The sequence below is a fragment of the Gambusia affinis genome, linkage group LG20 (genome assembly GCF_019740435.1).
Source record: "Gambusia affinis linkage group LG20, SWU_Gaff_1.0, whole genome shotgun sequence".
Lineage (NCBI taxonomy): Eukaryota > Metazoa > Chordata > Actinopteri > Cyprinodontiformes > Poeciliidae > Gambusia > Gambusia affinis.
The window spans coordinates 20,688,936-20,706,324 of record NC_057887.1 but is presented as its reverse complement, the minus strand read 5'-3'; the positions used below and the strand labels follow the sequence as shown (position 1 = coordinate 20,706,324).

Sequence of the window (17,389 nt, the reverse complement as noted above, 5' to 3'; positions counted from 1 at the left end):
ATACAGAAAGTATTCACAGCTCTTCACTTTCTCCACATTGTGCTGCAGCCTCATAAATTCATACTCATAAATAGCCAATTATGACAATATAGAAAACAAAGAAATCACATTTCTAACTTCAGTCATAAAGCTCAAAATTGAGATGTTTCTACAACATAAATGGCGTCCATCTGTTGCAAATTTATTTGATTTAGACTTAAATTAAAAAGTAGCACTGATGCAGCAAGAAGGCATACAAAGGTGATAAAACATGTTTATTACTTTATTTGCACAAAATCATTTTATATAATGAGATTTCAGTCTGGTCAGTTCTGCCTATTTTGAGCTGTTTTAGGGCCTCTGTCACTTTAAATCAGAATAAGATGCTGGCCACGCCCCCCTAATGTTTACTCTCGCACGTGAAAAATGGCTTTGAAACAGATGCTCAGTTTTACAACCGTTCATCTCTGAAAACCAGAAGCAACTCGAAGGCAGCGAGTGCATCCTGGATGGTAAGTAAACAACAGAAACACTCGTGTTTTCCAGCAGCACGTTGTACGGAACACAGCAGTAAAACCGAACGTGGTGTTACTCAGCCTGGGTTGCTAGGTAACGGGCTGGGCTTCGCTGGGGTTGCTAAGCAACGACCCAGAGCCTAATTAGAGACGTTACGTTCCGAGGGTTTTTGAAATTGGTCGTTTTCCAGTCACAAATAAGTTATTGAGATTTTTGTTTTTGTTTTTAATTAAATAACACCACAGATAAAATTAAAAATTCTAGTCTTGGTGTGCTGCTGTTTCACTGCGCCTGTTGATGTGGATGTACATGGAAAATGTCTTATGTTTTGCACTCATATCTGACTTGAAAACTTTGAGAACCACTGCTATGGTCAAATAAAACGTTCCCTTTATTATCATCATGGGTTTTTTTTTAAATAAAGCTTCAAAGTTTACTTCAGTACAGAAAAATTTGATTCCAAAATTTAAAAAAATATCAGAAATGTCATTAATAAATTAGTTTGATAATTGTGACAGAAAAGAAGTGGTTTGGAGTTGATTGATAGAGATGAGATTCCCCGAGTTAACCCAGTGCGGCCCTTTACCACCACTAGTTTGTCGTGTTTTTAATAATAAATCGTGGTTATTATTATTAACTGTTTGCTGCAAAAATCTGATTGAAAATCGATTTATTCACTACATGTTTATGTTTGTTAAGTTGGGACGGCACTGAAAGCAGCGCTTTAAACCATTCAGACAACCAACACAACAGAGACACAATCAAAACTGTCAGATGATTTATTACCCCACGATAATAACTCAGAAATAGTCAAAATTAGGATGTATTTTTTATGTCTTTCCTACTTACGGAAAGTTTTTGTTTATATCATAGGTTTTTGGTGCCTTTCTATCCTATAAAACTTCAGATATTTCACAACGAGATATTAACATTCATGGAAAAACCTCACATAACCTTATATTAAAGCAGAAAGTACAGAGGCCGCCGTAAGAAAGGCTTGCAGTATTAATTACTTTAATTACAGTATTAAATTATGTCGCTTAACTGATCAGTAGTATTGCGAGGGAACGCAAAATAAAAAAATCCCCATGCCCCCTAAATAAATACATGTTGATATCAGATTTTATTTATCTTCACAGAACAGAAGGTTTTACAGTAACGTGGATTTTAAAAAAAGGATGCTGCCTGTGAAGGACGCAGTAGCTTCAGTAACAACACTTGGTCGCAGCATCGGTCCATCCCGCCGCTGTCTCTCTCCCTCTCAGTCCGCAGGTTTCTATCCCAAATATGGACCGGGAATGTCCAGGATTACGTCTTTCTTGCGTGCGCCGGAGGGGGGGAATGCGGGTTTGTAGCCACATTTATTTAACTACGCCTCCTCCGGTCTGAAAGTCTGGTAGGAATTGGACAGGAAGAGAGTTGGGAAAAGAAACGGGACGCCCTCCCTCTTCCTTCTCCTCCTCCTCTTCCTCCTCCTCTTCTTGCTGCTTCTCTTAGCGGATAACGGTGTCCAAGAAGTTATTCAGGACCGAGGGAGACAAAAGCGCGACCATCAGTCATAAATGTTCTGGTTTTAGAGCGGAAAGCAGCTGGCTGTGATCGGATCATGGAGGATTTGGGTGAGTATGTAGCAGCAGATCTTCCTTTCGTTGTAACTGGGATATCTTGAAGGGAATCTGGGAAGGGGCGGTCTGCCCAAACAGAGGAAATTTGGCCTCTGTTGATCCTGGCAGTCAGAGTGCAGACATGCAGGAGGCTTAAAAATAACCCATTTCAGTAGAAAGGCATGCAAAATGTTCTCCATTCGCATTTATTGCCCTCCAACTTCTTCACTGTTTGTTTTTTAGCCTAATGAGTTAAAAATCTGTTCACTGACTTTTTGATTAAGTCTCAAGTTTTCGTAGATGAGGCTGAATGCAAATGCATGCCACACTTTTCAGACAGCTTCCCTTTTTTTAAAATTTGGAAATTAAGGCTTTTGTCAGTTATTATGTTGTTTTATGGTTTGGGTGGATTTTAAGTCTTTCCTCCACAAACAGCTTTTTTTATGTTTGTTTTAGTGCATCTCACATTTTCACAGCAAATATGACTTGTTATGACTTTCCTCCTCTTCCATAAAGTCAAGATTTATTATGTAGGACTGAAACGATTAATTGAGATTAATTATTGAAATAATCGTCTACTAATTTAGTAATCGATTAATCGTTAAAGTTGTTTTTTTTTTTAGAACTTACATTTTTATTATTTTTACAGAGCAATTATACAGCCATACATCAGTGGTACATCACACAAGTGTTGACAATATGAGGTTTTCCATATAATAAACATCTTAGCATGGTATCTTACGATGTCACATTTGTAAATGCAACCCTACAACAAGGATTCACTTTTGGCAGGATAGATAAACACCATATGCCAAAAGACAAACTTGTTGTTTTAAGAGTAAAAATACAATAAATTACACAGATTATGAACACTTTTGTTGCATTTTGCTCTTTAGAGTTGCCTTATGGTAATTTCAATAGACTAAAATAACTCAGATCAAATTAGGGCTGAATCGATTAATTGAATTAATCGTGATAAATCGATTATTGAAATGATTGTCAACTAATTTAATAATCGATTGAAATACAGTAAAATAAACAGATTATGAACAATTCTGTTGCATTTTGCTCTTTAAAGTTATCTTATGGTAATTTTAATAAACTAAAATAACTAAGGCTGAAGCCTCAGTGTGATTAATCACAATTAATCGTGAATATATTAGATTTAATTGGAGTGTACAGTAAAAATTGCCTTTTTCTGAAAGAACAACGTGTTCAGAGCAGTAATTGAGACAAACCTGCACAAAAAATTTAAACATTTTACATTTAAGATTAAAATAAAACCTTATTTATCAGTAAATATTTTCCTGGCAGGTTTAGCTTCACCTGGTTCAAGTTCTGTATAACAAAAAATGTCCTATTAAGCACATTTTTCTATTTAATAATTTGTCAGTTAATCAAAAAATTAATCAACAGATGAGCCCCACATTGTATGGATGTCAAATCAAGCAGAAAGGGTTGAACATGTTGAATTATCAAGCAAACACCAAAGAATGTTTTTATTGTGTTTTAGGCAAGAAAAAAAATTTATTACTTAAAAAGAATTATTAAATTATTTGTTTATTTTCTTATTTTATTGTATTTCTATTGCAAAAGAAATACAGCTAAGTGGTTAACTGAATTTTTAAAATCAGATTAATCATCAAAATATTTGATTAATCATCAGAATTAATTAGTTTTAATTAATTTCTATTGTATCAATGTGGTTAATTGAATTTTTCATCCAGCAGAATAATTGATTAACTTTCAAAAATATTCAATTATCATCAAAATATTTGATTAATCAACAGAATACTTGATTAATCGGTTACTAAAATCTGTGGAGAGCACAATTAAAAGTTGATCTGTTGGCTTCCTACACCCAAGCTGAGCATCTCTGCAGCTCCTCCAGAGTTACCACTGGTGGCTGCTTCTCTGACTAAACCTGTTTTAAACTTCTGCACAACTTTCTCTCTGACTGTCTGCTGTGTTCCGGTTTGTTCTCTAACAAACATTTTTGCATTTTTAAGATGCGAGAATCCTGCTAAATAGATTTCAGTTCCTGGTTGCAATGTGACAACCTGTGGAAGAGTCAAAGCTCTGAAAGCCACACACAACGTGAGCCCAATAAATTACTCCACATCTGTCTGACCGCTCCTGAGTTTTTCATGCACGGCCTGCTAATTCAATAAAGTCTTTGTAAATTAGATTTTAAATGATCCGCAACCGTCCTCTACATGCATTACCCCTGACAAGCTGAGGGCGGAGAGGAAAAACACAGAGTTGCTCTGTTTAAAATCACAAAGGGATCTTTTATTTCTAGTTATTGATTTTTTTTTCTTGAAAACATGTTTAGGGAGACAGTTTTCTGTGTCAGAAACAGCCCAGAGCAACTCTCCCGTTTCAGCAAGCCGCATAGTTCGAGGAAAAAAGAGAAGGTTTTTCTCTCTGCCGCCCATTCGCCATTTGCTTTTTTATTTTTTTTATGTGAAGTCATCGGGCACTTTTGCTTCGCAAGCAACATGAGGGGGTGAATGGCAAGATGTAGCACATCTGGGCACATCTGGATCGGATTGCACTCGCAGAGGCAGGGTTACTCGGGCGACCGGGTTGATGTTTGTCTCAGTTTACGTCGCTTTTGTAAAACTTTCAGGGAGCGAAGCCACTTGTTAGAGGGTTTCTTTGGCCAAGAGAAACAAGTCAGCGGGCAGAGCTAAATATGGTCATAATTCCCATTAAGAGAAGCCCAGCTCCTTATATGTGCAGTCTGTAGCTATACGCGCGCGCGTGCGTGCGTGTGTGTGTGCGTGTGTGTGTGTGTGTGTGTGTGTGTGTGTGTGTGTGTGTGTGTGCGTGTGTTTGAGAAATGGCAAGAACCCAGCAGGCATGTAGACTGTGCACTAGCTTCCCAACACATGGCCATACCACAAGTGTGAATCACCCGGGTGAGAAGGTGACCACAGCGCTGATCCCAGGCGGGATTCGTTCACGTCATTCGTGTCTCATATCTGATTCACGCAGAAAATGCCGCAAGAGTTCAAGCGTGGTTCAAAACCTGTGGCGCAAAAGGTTGGTAAGCAACACGTAGCTGCGTTTCCATTACAAACTTTGAGACTCAGGAAGCTCAAATCGTGATAGTGGCAGCGAGTAGCTAACTATCTGTAAACTTTGTAAATATTTCGCAAATGTAAAAGAAAAAATAAATACATTTGCAATTGCGGTGTTTCTATTAAATAAGAAACAAAATTAAAATCACGGGTATAAAGAGGTGACATAATAGATATCCGATTCCATTTGTAACTCATTTTCAATTAACATAAAACATAAATTAAGTAAAAATCAAGTTCATGGGGCGTGCTCCGGTGGCGTAGAGGGCAGCGCGCCCCACGCCTGGAGGCCCTCGGTCCCCGACGAGGCCGTCGCGGGCTCGATCCCTGGACCCGACGACACTTGCCGCATGTCTTCCCCCTTTCATGTCAGTCTACTCCGGTCCGTGGACCAATTGGTACCGGGCCGCAAGAAATAATTAAATATGTCCGTTGTTTTTTATTGAGTCTTGTTTTTGTAAAATGTAATGAGCTTTTATTTTGAAAATCGTACACCGGATGCCGAGGGTTGAGTCTTGCGCCAGCTCAAAACGCGCGCACCCCCCCCCCGCCCCCCGTTCGATCCTCATAGCACGCGCACCCCCCCCCCCCCCCAGTGCGGGGGCGGCTGGCTGCTGTTTGGATATCAGCAGCCAGGCACTCTTCCTCCCCTGCTTCCTCTGCACCCTGGCATGCCTCAGATATGAATGTCTGTCCCAGTAATGTCAGCATGAAGATGGATTCCCGCCCTGAGCTACGGCAGACTGTCCTGTCCTGCGGCTGAGCTGTGTTGTGTTTGCTGACTCTCTGCTGCTGTTTAGGTCATGCTGGCTGTCTGTCTCTCCTCAGGACTGTCTGAGCCGCCTTGCTACCCTCTCAGTCCTCGTATTGTTGTTTTTGGTACGTAACTGTCTGTGCATGTTTGTGTTGCACCATGCTTTTGCATATTTGTATTCACATTTATGTTGCATGTCTTTTCTTAACTTTTTTTCTACTCTGAGCTCCATCAAAAATTATCCAAAATATAAAATGATGATGTTAGACAGAAAGTAAGAGCAATAAATTATGATGGCGTATTAGAGACTTTGTAGATTGAAAAAAAGGAAATTTCCGCCAAAATTTTTTAAATTAACTTCTGAACCATTTGGGGCGAGAAAAAAACATAGAAATGTTCAAGTTTGGAAAGTCAAAAGTTTGCTAGAAACTTTTAGAATATCAGAATTTATTTTTTTTAGAAAAATTAAGATTTTTTTTAATTTTTTTTTTCTAAAATCAAAAATATACTAGAAAAAAATCAAAAAATTTGAGATTAATTTCAGAATTTCTAGGGAAAACTGTAATTTTCTGAGTTTGAAAAGTTGAAAATTTACTAGAAGAAAATGAGAAATTTTGAGATTAAACCAGAAATCTTTGAGAACAATTTTTTTTTCACTTTCGAAACTCAGAAATTTCAAAATTCTGTCTCGGACAAAAAAAAGAGATTAATCTCAAAATTAGATTTCTTTTCCTAGAAGTTAACTTTTGGATGCCCACTTCCTTCCCTCCAGATGCCCTTCTTGCAGATTTGGAGAACACCAGCTCTCCTCTTCCTCGGTGTCCCGTCTTGCTGACCTCTGACCCTCCACAGAATTCCGATGCCAACTCCCACGACGCGGCGCAGGCTCGACCGCCGCCGCCCGCCTATACGCCACAGCAGGTCGGCACTGAGAGATTTATTTTCATGTCTTATTGTGTAACTTCCTCACCTTCACTAATCGTCTGTTTCGTCTCGCAGACTGTTTCTGCAGCAATGAAGTCTTCAACCAACTCCAACCCGGACAAATTATACAGGTCGGTCCGGTCCGCAGTGGAGAAGAATCTCACCTCGGATCATAAATCAACAACAGTACACGACAATAACACTGGGAACAGATTTTAATCAAGAAAAAATTACGGCTGAATCGCATTAATCGTGATTCAATTATCGATTATTGAAATAGTTGCCAACTGATTTAGTAGTTGATTATTTGCTAACTGGAGCATGCAGATAAAAGGTCCATTTACTGAAAGAATAATTCGCTGACCGCAGTGATGTCGCGTCTCCTCTGCCCTGCAGCACCGTGTGCAAACCGCGCTCTCCGCGCTCAGCAGACCCTCCGCCTGCTTTCTCCTCCTCGCTGCTGGGCGGCGGTCTGAATGAGCTGGATCATCTGCTGCAGGAGCTCAACGCCACCCAGTTCAACATCACAGGTCTGAGTGCAATTCCCTGGGTTTACCTCAAAGTTTCATCTGTTCAGATATAGACCCTCTGCAAGTTATTGTTTAAGTCTGGAAATTTACGCATGCGCACAACGCCGGAGGGGAAGAAGACGATTCTTTTACTTTCCATCCAGAGCTTCGCTGCTGCGGCAGAACAATCCCATTACCAAATTAAACCTAGAGAATTCATTTGTTTAGTGCAATACGCTAAAGCAAATACAAGAACAACGCAGAAAAACCATTAGAGAATAACTCAAAACCACGTTTTTTCTCACTTTCTGTGTCGGCTTTGCTGCACACAAACCTGTTGTCATAGCAACTGACGACAACACCACTTTATGTTTCAGGATTCAACACCAAAAAACACTCAAACATTTTCCACTTGAAGAGCAGAACATTCAGTTTGCGATAGTTTTATGTGTTTACGCTCCAGGCGTGTTTTGTGATTATTAAGTCATCTGTGGTTAATTAGCTAATTTAAACATCTGCATTAGTGACAATCTGGTTGGTGTTTAAGTCGCCTTTTTTTATTATTTTGTAACTGAACCAAAGCACATCGAATTCCACTTCACATCTACATGTTAAGATTGTCAAAGTCAAGCTAGCATAACTGAGCTATTACCTTCTTTTTATTTTGTTTCTTTTTAAGGTTTTATTGGCTCCAGTGGCCTTTATTTGATAGTTAATTAATAGGAAAGTGGGTAATGAGAGAGAGGAAAGACATGCGGCAAAGGTCACCAGGCCGGGAATCGAACCTGTGACAGCCACATCAAGGACTAAGGCTTCTATATGTGGGCGCCACCACAGCACATCCCTCCTTCATTTTTCTTAATTAAACTTTTTCCTGACCTTGTTGTCTAGTTTTAGTGTTGACATTTAGTAACAAAGGACTGCATTCCCTTTTCCTTTATATATCAGGCATACATTTAAGATTTAGCCCGTTATATTGACAGTATAGCAGCTAAAACCAAAGGTAGTCATCGTCAGCCAGCAGCAGAGAGATGGCGGTGGGACGGGACTCTGCAACGGGTCTATACTTTAACTTGAGGATGTCATTTTGTTTGCAGACGAGATCTTGGCCCAGTTTCCTGCTTCTAAGAAAGATGAGAGGGACAAGATCAAGGATAAGACCTCAACCTCCTCCAGGTCTCTTTTAATGAATATATATTCATTGTTTTGAAATTTGTTCCATGAGAATCAAACCGGGGTATCTACAAGTTTCAGTAAGTCAAATTTACAACTAGAGTAGAAATAGAAATGCATCTATGCACTTTTTTCCAGTATCGATCTATTTGATCCAATATAGAAAGACAGTAACAAAATTACTTAGAAGGTTCCTTTTTTAAAAAACACAAACAAAAACTGTGCTGAATTACAAATTAATTTTATAACTCTGCATAAGCACAGCACATTTAATGCACAAATAGCTTCGCAAACTTTAACTTTATTGTCACGATAAAATGTTTTGATATTTTAGAAGCCTGTAGTGATAAATGTGACCTTATGAAACTAAAATTTGAAATACTAAATTTAACTCAAATTCAAACTTTTTATAATTTGACATTTAAACTAAGTTTAGAGTCCATTATGATAGAAACACATTTAAATTTGTTCCCAACCTGTAGTTGTTGTTTTTTTTCTCCAGCCAGATGAATTTCTGCTTCATAATTTGGAAGTTTTGATTTGGAGAAAAACATTCCAACAGTTTTGTTTACGTTGAGTTTTAACCAATCGGATTCATTAGCCGCAGACTGTGTAAACTCATTGGCTTGGATTATTTGTCTTAGGGTATAAATGACGCGCAGAGCTGCGCAAGACTCAACCTCGCATCCGTGTACGCATTTTCAAATAAAAGCTCCTCCAGACTCAATACATAGAACGGACATATTTTATTATTTTGTATCCGGTACCAATTGGTCCACGGACTGCACCGTGCCCGTGGGTTGGGGTCCCACTGATTTAAAGTGTCAAAAGCTTTTTACAGATCAAGAAACACAGACGCAACACCACCATCCTTATCCAATAAATGTTTTACGTTTTCTAAGCTTAATTTTTCAAAATTGGAAAGATAAGAATGTAATTTTCTTTTAAACAAATCTAGACCCAGTCAGAACATTTATAAAATGTTTTGTATTCTTGTAAAAATGCTGTAATGCAGGCAGCTTTTAATGCTTATTTTCTTCTGAAGTAATATAATTTCAAAAAATATTCCAGGTGGTACCAACTGGCCACCATGCGGCCCGATGCTGGAGAACAAAAATGATTTTAGATCGCAGTCCTCGTTACAAATCATAAGCATCCAAACAGTTTCTATTAGGTCTGTTGCAGAGAGAAAGAAACAGGAATATGTTTCTGCCAAAAACTCAAATTTCAAGATAAATTTCAGAAATTTTCAAGTAAACGGAAGAAAATTTCTGAGCTACACTTGCTAGAAAAAAAACACATTTTGAGATTAATCTATAATTTTTGTAGAAAAAAAGAAAATCTTGAGTTCCAAAAGTCATAAAATTGCTAGAAAAAAAAACGCATTTTGAGATTAATCTCAAATTCTATAGAAAAAAAGAGGACAAGTCAAAATTTTCCAGACAAAAATCCAAAAAATTTAATTAATCTCAGGAATTTTCTAGGAAAAAAGTAGCGGAAAAAAAATCTAGAAAAAAATCTTGTAAATTTCTGGGTCCTCAAAATTTTACATTTTGCTAGAAAAAAAACTTTAAATTTCAGCCTTTCCAAATGTTTGACTTTTGGAATTAAAACTCAGAAATTTCCTGTTTTTTCCAGAACATTTCTGGAGGTTGATCTAAAAGTTTTCTGGGGAAATTTGTTGTTTTCATTTTTACCTACTATGCTGTTGGCTTCACTTCTAAATTCTGTTTGATGTTTGAATTTCACCTGCAGATAGAGAATCCGTAATCTTCTTCTAGATCCGACCTGATGTGATGATTTGTCTTTTTGTTCCAGCTCTTCTAAGCCATCAGCGACTTCAGCCACCATGGAGTTGGACAAACTGATGGCTTCACTGTCTGACTTCAGAGTCCAGACGACGGTAAGTTACAGACTTCAGAGAACATTAAGGAAGTTAGAAAACTGAAACTGCTTTTAGCTAAAACAGTCGATATTTAGCTGGTAGATATTTAGATGAGGTAGGAACTTATTTGCATCATTTTAAAACTGTTTTGGATCCAGCTGTGGGATGTAAACAAAGCCCAGATGTTTACACGAAGATTCCTGCACTTTTCCAAACATTCGTGGTTTTCAGAGGATGAAGGTTAAGGATCTGTTTTAGAGTGTCTCCTTCAATCTGAGGTCAGAGTTCAGCTTCACAGACCAGACTTAAGGGTGAATTCACACCAGCTTTATTTAGTTTGCTTTAATCAAACTGTAGTTTGTTTGTCTAGAAGTCTGGTTTGTTTGGGGAGATCTGAATGCATAATCAAAGAAAAAATTTATTTGGTGCGGTTTGAATCCGTATGTGAACGCCATGCGGACCGGAGACCGCTCCAAAGCAGGAAACTGACTTCAGCGCTGGGCATTCTGGGTAAATATAACTAAAACAAATGTGAGTCTAGCGCTAGCAAAAAAAAAGACTCATTTTCTTTCACCAAAGAGATGAAGGAAATCTTACAATCGCTAAAATCTGATGCTACTCCATTTCGGGAAGAAGGAAGTTACGTTCAGTGTCTTGTTCTGAGGTTTTTGTGTCATTCCCTTCAGTCTCTTTTGGCACAGTGCCACCACAGGTGAGGAGGGGAATAGGTTTTTCAATGAGTTTGGATTGTTTTGACAGAGTGTGAAAGCGAACCGCAGCGGCAGCTGAAAATGTAAGACTGTCACGCTTAAAGTCTACTAAAGATGACCGTTCTTTGTCTTCTACCAGCCAGCGCCGCCTGTCAGCCAAGTGGTCACCGCACCGCAGCGGCCCGCCACCCCGCCGCAGCAGTCCGCCGCCCCAGCCCAGCCCACACCTGGAGGCTCACTGGACAGCATGCTGGGACTCCTCCAATCAGACCTGAGCCGACAAGGAGTTCAGACGTCCTCCAAAGGAAACTGCTCAGCCTGCCAAAAACCAGTGGTAGGACAGGTGAGCGACTTTACCGACCTTTCAGGTTTCCATGTGAACCACCAGTAGGGAGGCAAACGATTAATCAGCTTATGATTAAATGTCAATAAATGGTTTATTAGATTAAAATGAGTTCCAATCGATCAATGACATCAGTTAGTTTCTGCTAGTGTTGTAGCTTGGCGGCCATCCAGCAGAGGGCGCCGCTGGTCGTGTTTAAGTGCAGCCAGTTGATACAAGATGGCGGCTAAATCAGAATAGGAAAGAGAAACGGTCCGAACAGTGTCTAGTGTAGGGTGAAAAATTCCCTCTGTGGTTCTGTTTTAAAATAAAAACTCAACAAGGTCCTTAAGTTTCTCATTAATAGTGATTTTCTTTCCAGCTGAACTCCATGACGGAGCAACAACAACTTCAAAAATTACTGATGTGCTTTGAAGCGAGGATGGGATGATAGATGTGAGGGAAAAACTGCAGCGGCCTATCAGGGCCATTTTAGATATAAAAAAAGGAGTAATTTTCCACCAACAAAATCAGAAATTTCCTAGATTATCTTTTTTTATTTCTGTGTTTCAAAAGGATTTTTGTAGAAAATTTCTGAGATTAATCTCTACATTTCTGAGGGGTTTTTTTGGCGGAAAATTACTCTTCCTTTATATCTACAACGACCCAAAAACGCAGTCACAAAACTCCGGTTTTTAAGAAAATGTCCGCTTATCAGTTAATCAGCTTTACTTTAAACTCGTTAATAGATTACCTTCACCCATTTGCAGCAGTAAAGCCGACTGTCCGTGTGCAACAGGTGGTGACGGCGCTCGGGAAGGTGTGGCACCCGGAGCACTTCGTGTGCACAGAGTGCGAGACGGAGCTGGGCAGTCGCAACTTCTTCGAGAAGGACGGGCGGCCATATTGCGAGTCGGACTACTTCACGCTCTTCTCCCCGCACTGCGCTAACTGCAGCAAACCGATACTGAATGTGAGCCATAGAACCACATTTTTTAAAAAACAGATCTATAACGGTTAGCTACAGCTGTTTCCCTCACCTTTGTTTCTCTGTATGTTTAGAAAATGGTCACTGCTCTGGACAAGAACTGGCATCCAGAGTGTTTCTGCTGCGTCAAGTGCAGCCGCACGTTTGGAGACGAAGGTAACCGGAGAATGAAGCGACATGAAACAAGAAAAAAAAACTTATTAGAAAGAGTTTAAAAGAAAATCTTAAAACATTTCTGTGGGGTTTTTTTAGCTAGATTTCAGACTCTGTGGGCTAAAGGAATGTAAAATAGACCGCCTGTTATTGTGGATGTTGCATTACACACCGGACTCTGTCTGGACCGTTTCTCCTTCCTATTTTGGAATGGCCGCCATCTTTAATTCTGAAACAGCTTTGGTTAACGAAGACCGATGGCGCCTTCTGCTGGATGGCGGCCAAAGTACAACACTGAAAGAAGGTGTAAGCGGATATTATTAATCTATTTTAATCAGTGTTAGTACAGTCAGAAAGCTAGCTAAGCCGGGTGGTTGGGCACCAGGGTAGTCATTCATTCAGCAGCCCGTCGTGTTTTTGAGAGATTGGAAGATTAATGCCTGAATACCAACTATAAAGTCTTAAAAAATGGAAACATTTAAAAAGACTTAAATAAATAAGCAATGCTTAGCCTGGTGGCCCGCCAGGCTTTACTTGGAGAGCCACCTCCAAGTAAAGCCTTTACAAGGAGGAAACCCTTGATAGTTAATTAAGATTAACCATGTAACAAAAACTGAGAGCGAGGAAACACTTTTAACTGAAATAAATATAAATTGTAATTTCTGGGGAAAAACTGTAACCAACTGGAACTTTATTGTGTGTTTCTAAAACTAACTAAAATATATTTAATTTATAACATAACATTCTTTGTCCTTGTGTTTATTTGTTAAATAAAACCTGGACTGGTTTTAGATCCATGTAGGGGTTATAATATTTCTGAAGGCTACAGCAGGTTACTTTTGCAAACAGGCGAACACAAAACATGTAAATAAACAAACATTTAGACGGTTTATCTCACTTTTATTTGCTATTCTTTTAGCATAAATGCTACCTCATACCTTCTGATTTTAGTTAGCTGTGCTATGTTAGCTTGAGGAGCAAAGTAGCTTGACAAATTTGACTGGCATCCAAATAATATTTAAGTAAATTTTTAACTTATTTTTTATAATTTTTATTGAAATATAGTTTAGATTTTATGATAAAAATACTCACGCGCCCCCTGATGGCCTTCTTTTGAAAACAGTGGGCGACAGCATACTTTTAGCTTTAATAAGAAATAAATAAGTAAACTGGGTTAATATTTTGTTACAATGCAAGGTGATTTAAAAAGGGTGCACTGTTTTTCTCAGCTGTACTTAACGTTTTTTTCTTTTCTGGGTGGTGTTGTTGTAATTCTGTGGTTTCCTCCTGCAGGTTTCCATGACCGTGACAACCAGCAGTACTGTCAGCAGTGCTTCCTGACCCTGTTTGCCTCCCGCTGTCAGGGCTGCAGCGAGCCCATTCTGGAAAACTACATCTCAGCTCTGAACTCTCTCTGGCATCCGCAGTGCTTCGTGTGTCGGGTGAGTTTTTGTCATTTATTCATTTAATCAGCAGTGGACCACCGATAAAAACCTTAAATATGACCTGAAATAATAATTAATTAATTTGGACCAATCCAATTTATTTTCTTATTTAAACTCTTTTAATTGTCAATAACAATTAAGTTATTGATTTTTCTTTTTGTGTGTTTTTTTGTGGCTCTTTTCACCAATCCAGTTGATTGATTTTCAATGAATTTGTTTAATATTTGCACTAAAAATCTGTAAAATGTCCTGAAAATTTTTCAATAATTTGCTTTAATCCAGTGTGTCATCGCTTTAAACTGCATAACTTTATTAACACTTCAACCGGTTAAAGTTAAGATGCACAAATATTTTGGTGAATATTATGATTTTAATTAGTTATTGAGTTGTGAGGTGATTTTTGTAGAATTATTCATAAACATGGAGCAGCCATGAATGCACATGAAAAATCAGAAATGTTTGTGTTTAAATCTAATCCAAAATACTAAAATTCTAACTCTAAGAAATATTTTTTATTTCACTTATAACATAGTAATAATGTCTGTTTATGTGTAAAATAATGCTAGTAGAACTAGTACTTTTCTTAAGGAATTTTTATTTCTAAACCCTCCTGATTATTAAGTTACATTCCATTGGAACTTTGCCGTTACCTAGCAACCCCAGGGAGGCCCAGAAGGTTACCTAGCAACCAAACCAACTGTAATCTATGTATCTATTTTTTATATAGCTTTTGCTTGAATGCTACTCTTTTTTTAGTGTGTATAGATGGGGTTTTCATTATAAGTTATTTTTTTGTGACTTTTTATTTGTCTAATTCAGTTCATTTTAATTAGGTTTTAAGAGCGTTTTCTAGTTTTTATTTATTTGATATTTAGTTTTTATTAGTTATAGTAGTACTTTTAGTTCTTTCTGACTTCAGTTAATTTTTAGGTGCAGAATTCAAAAACATGAAAGTATTGTGATTATGTTTACATCGATTGGTTAATCAATACTCAACAGATTACATTTTCAAAAAATGTATTCAATTATCGTTGAACCCTGATGTTCTCTCCCAATTTTTGCCGTCGCTCTTTTGGGGACGAGCATCAGGAGGAAAATAAAGTGCTGTAATTTTCCGACATCTGACGTAAACTGCTTGTTTGGGGGGAACAAAATCAACTTCACATCAGTTCGAAAGGCTGATAAATACATTCATAAACACAAAAACAAACAATGTAATTTCAGTATTTTTTAGTTAATTTTATAAATATTAAATATAGCTACAGTTAGCTATATATTTCAGTTACAGTTAGTTATAGTTTTCCCCATAATAACTATTTCAGTTAACAAAAATGTTTTCTCAATTTCAGTTTTTTTCCAGTTGTCGATTATTCGATTTCTAAATTAGATTAATCGCGATTAATCGTGTTCCTGCTTCCAGGAGTGCTACAGCCCCTTTGTCAACGGCAGCTTCTTCGAGCATGAGGGCAAGCCGCTGTGTGAGGCCCACTACCACCAGTCCCGCGGCAGCATGTGCCAGGCCTGCCAGCAGCCCATCCTGGGCCGCTGCGTCACCGCCATGGGCGCCAAGTTCCACCCGCACCACCTGGTGTGCCAGTTCTGCATGAAGCCGCTGAGCAAGGGCTGCTTCAAGGAGCAGGAAAACAAGCCCTACTGCCACCCCTGCTTCATCAAGCTCTTTGGTTAAACACCCACCGCTCCACGGACCTGCTCTACGGGAGACAGTTAGGGCCACCAATAAAAAAACAGTACAAAATTATGACTTAAAACTGACTTTTCTTCTTCTCAGAATTCTGACTAATCTCAGAATTCTCCCTTTAATAGAATTCTGACTTTGAAATCACAATTCTGATGTTAATTTAAGAATTCTGACTAATTTCAGAATTTAGATATTAATTTCAAAATTCTGACTTTATTATCAGAATTCTGCGGTCAATTTCAGAATTTTGATATTAATTTAAAAATTTTGATATTAATAGAATTTTGTCTTAATTTAAGAATTCTGAATAATTTTGGAATTCTGATATTCATTTAAGAATTCTGATGTTAATTTCAAAATTCTGACGTCTTCTCAGAATTCTGACTTTAATCTCAGTTTTCTATCTTTTTCTCTCAAAATTCTCATTATGTTTCAAACCTGTGTATTGAAAAAAGAAAAAAAAACAACTGAATGAAAAGTCAGAATAAAATTTTTTTTCCGGTGGCCCTAATCGTCTTCCGCGCTTCTCTCATCCTCTGAATCCCTGAATAAAAGCAGATGCTTTTCCTACATCAGATCTCGGTTATTTACTGCAGCAGTGAGGATGGAGTAGAATCAACCAACACAGCACATAATTTGTTTTTTAGAAAATGATATTGAGATGAAGCATGTAGTAAAAGTTTCTCTCTGCCATAAAATTTTACCTTTTTTTGCCAAAGAATGGAAAGAAGCAGATTAAATGTATTGTTTCAGTTCACGAGGTTAAGTGTTATGAAAGAAAATTCCTTATAATATATTTGCTTTTTTATTGCCTCAAGTACACACTTCACTGCATTTGCATTGATATATTGTTTGTTGATTGCTAAATATGTTTACGTAAACTACCTTATTTTTAAAGTCGGGTATCGTTCACTTATTGCTCTATGCAAGATGTCAGACGCGTTTCTAGAAATTAAAGAAGTTTTTATGATGTTTTGTGTTTCTACTTTATTATTGTTTTATATTAGATGAATTGTCAATTCAATCCATGTGTGTCCATTTATAGATAAAAACAAAGTCTCATTATGGTTCCCCGCGGTCACTAGAGTCAACAAAAAAAATAATCTTTTTTTATATTTTGTTTATTTTGAATATAAAACCAGAATGAAAATTCTGGGACCCAGATCAGCAATATTTGCAAAACATAAAGTAATTACTTTGCATTTCGTTTGGCAGTTATGCTATTAAGCTAACGATTTGTCGTTATTAAATAAAATATAAATAGATCTGCAGACACTTATCAACCTTGAATAAATGCAAGATTTATTAAGATATTTAAAAAACATATACAGCATAACGGTTAAAAATACATAAGATGACCGAACAGAATAGCAGAAGAAAGAAAGTGTTGCGCAGTTGTTGCTAAATATTAGCTAAAGCTAACATTTTTAAATAACAATACTGCTGCTTTATAAACATTGACAGACTTTATTTACATTTGAAATGTACACATTGAGCTATCTATTGTTGCAAGTTAAAATAAATACACACAAAGTATCAGTATAAATATATGCAGCAAAATTACTACGAAATATATCTGCAGCAGCTACGTAGTGAACAGAGTTCGGAAAATGCTGGTTTTGACCACCAGAGGTCACTGTTT

General features: G+C 37.7%; 1 protein-coding gene across 3 annotated transcripts; it reads left to right on the top strand.

The window, feature by feature from the left end:
* The first annotated feature begins 1,920 nt into the window (after nucleotides 1–1,920).
* LOC122823545 (transforming growth factor beta-1-induced transcript 1 protein-like) lies at nucleotides 1,921–16,719 on the top strand. 3 transcript variants are annotated; one of them, XM_044103282.1, is made up of 12 exons: nucleotides 1,951–2,114; nucleotides 6,014–6,064; nucleotides 6,712–6,860; nucleotides 6,939–6,994; nucleotides 7,260–7,393; nucleotides 8,470–8,548; nucleotides 10,364–10,448; nucleotides 11,280–11,483; nucleotides 12,262–12,435; nucleotides 12,525–12,606; nucleotides 13,897–14,045; nucleotides 15,469–16,719. In XM_044103282.1, exons 1-12 carry the CDS (start codon nucleotides 2,102–2,104, stop codon nucleotides 15,733–15,735), a joined length of 1,443 nt encoding a protein of 480 aa, XP_043959217.1. In that variant the 5' UTR covers nucleotides 1,951–2,101; the 3' UTR covers nucleotides 15,736–16,719. The 3 variants fall into 3 exon arrangements, with proteins under 3 accessions (XP_043959218.1, XP_043959217.1, XP_043959216.1); XM_044103283.1 differs by lacking the exon at nucleotides 6,014–6,064 and having other exon boundaries at nucleotides 1,921–2,114; XM_044103281.1 differs by lacking the exon at nucleotides 1,951–2,114 and having other exon boundaries at nucleotides 5,986–6,064.
* Nucleotides 16,720–17,389: the final 670 nt, after the last annotated feature.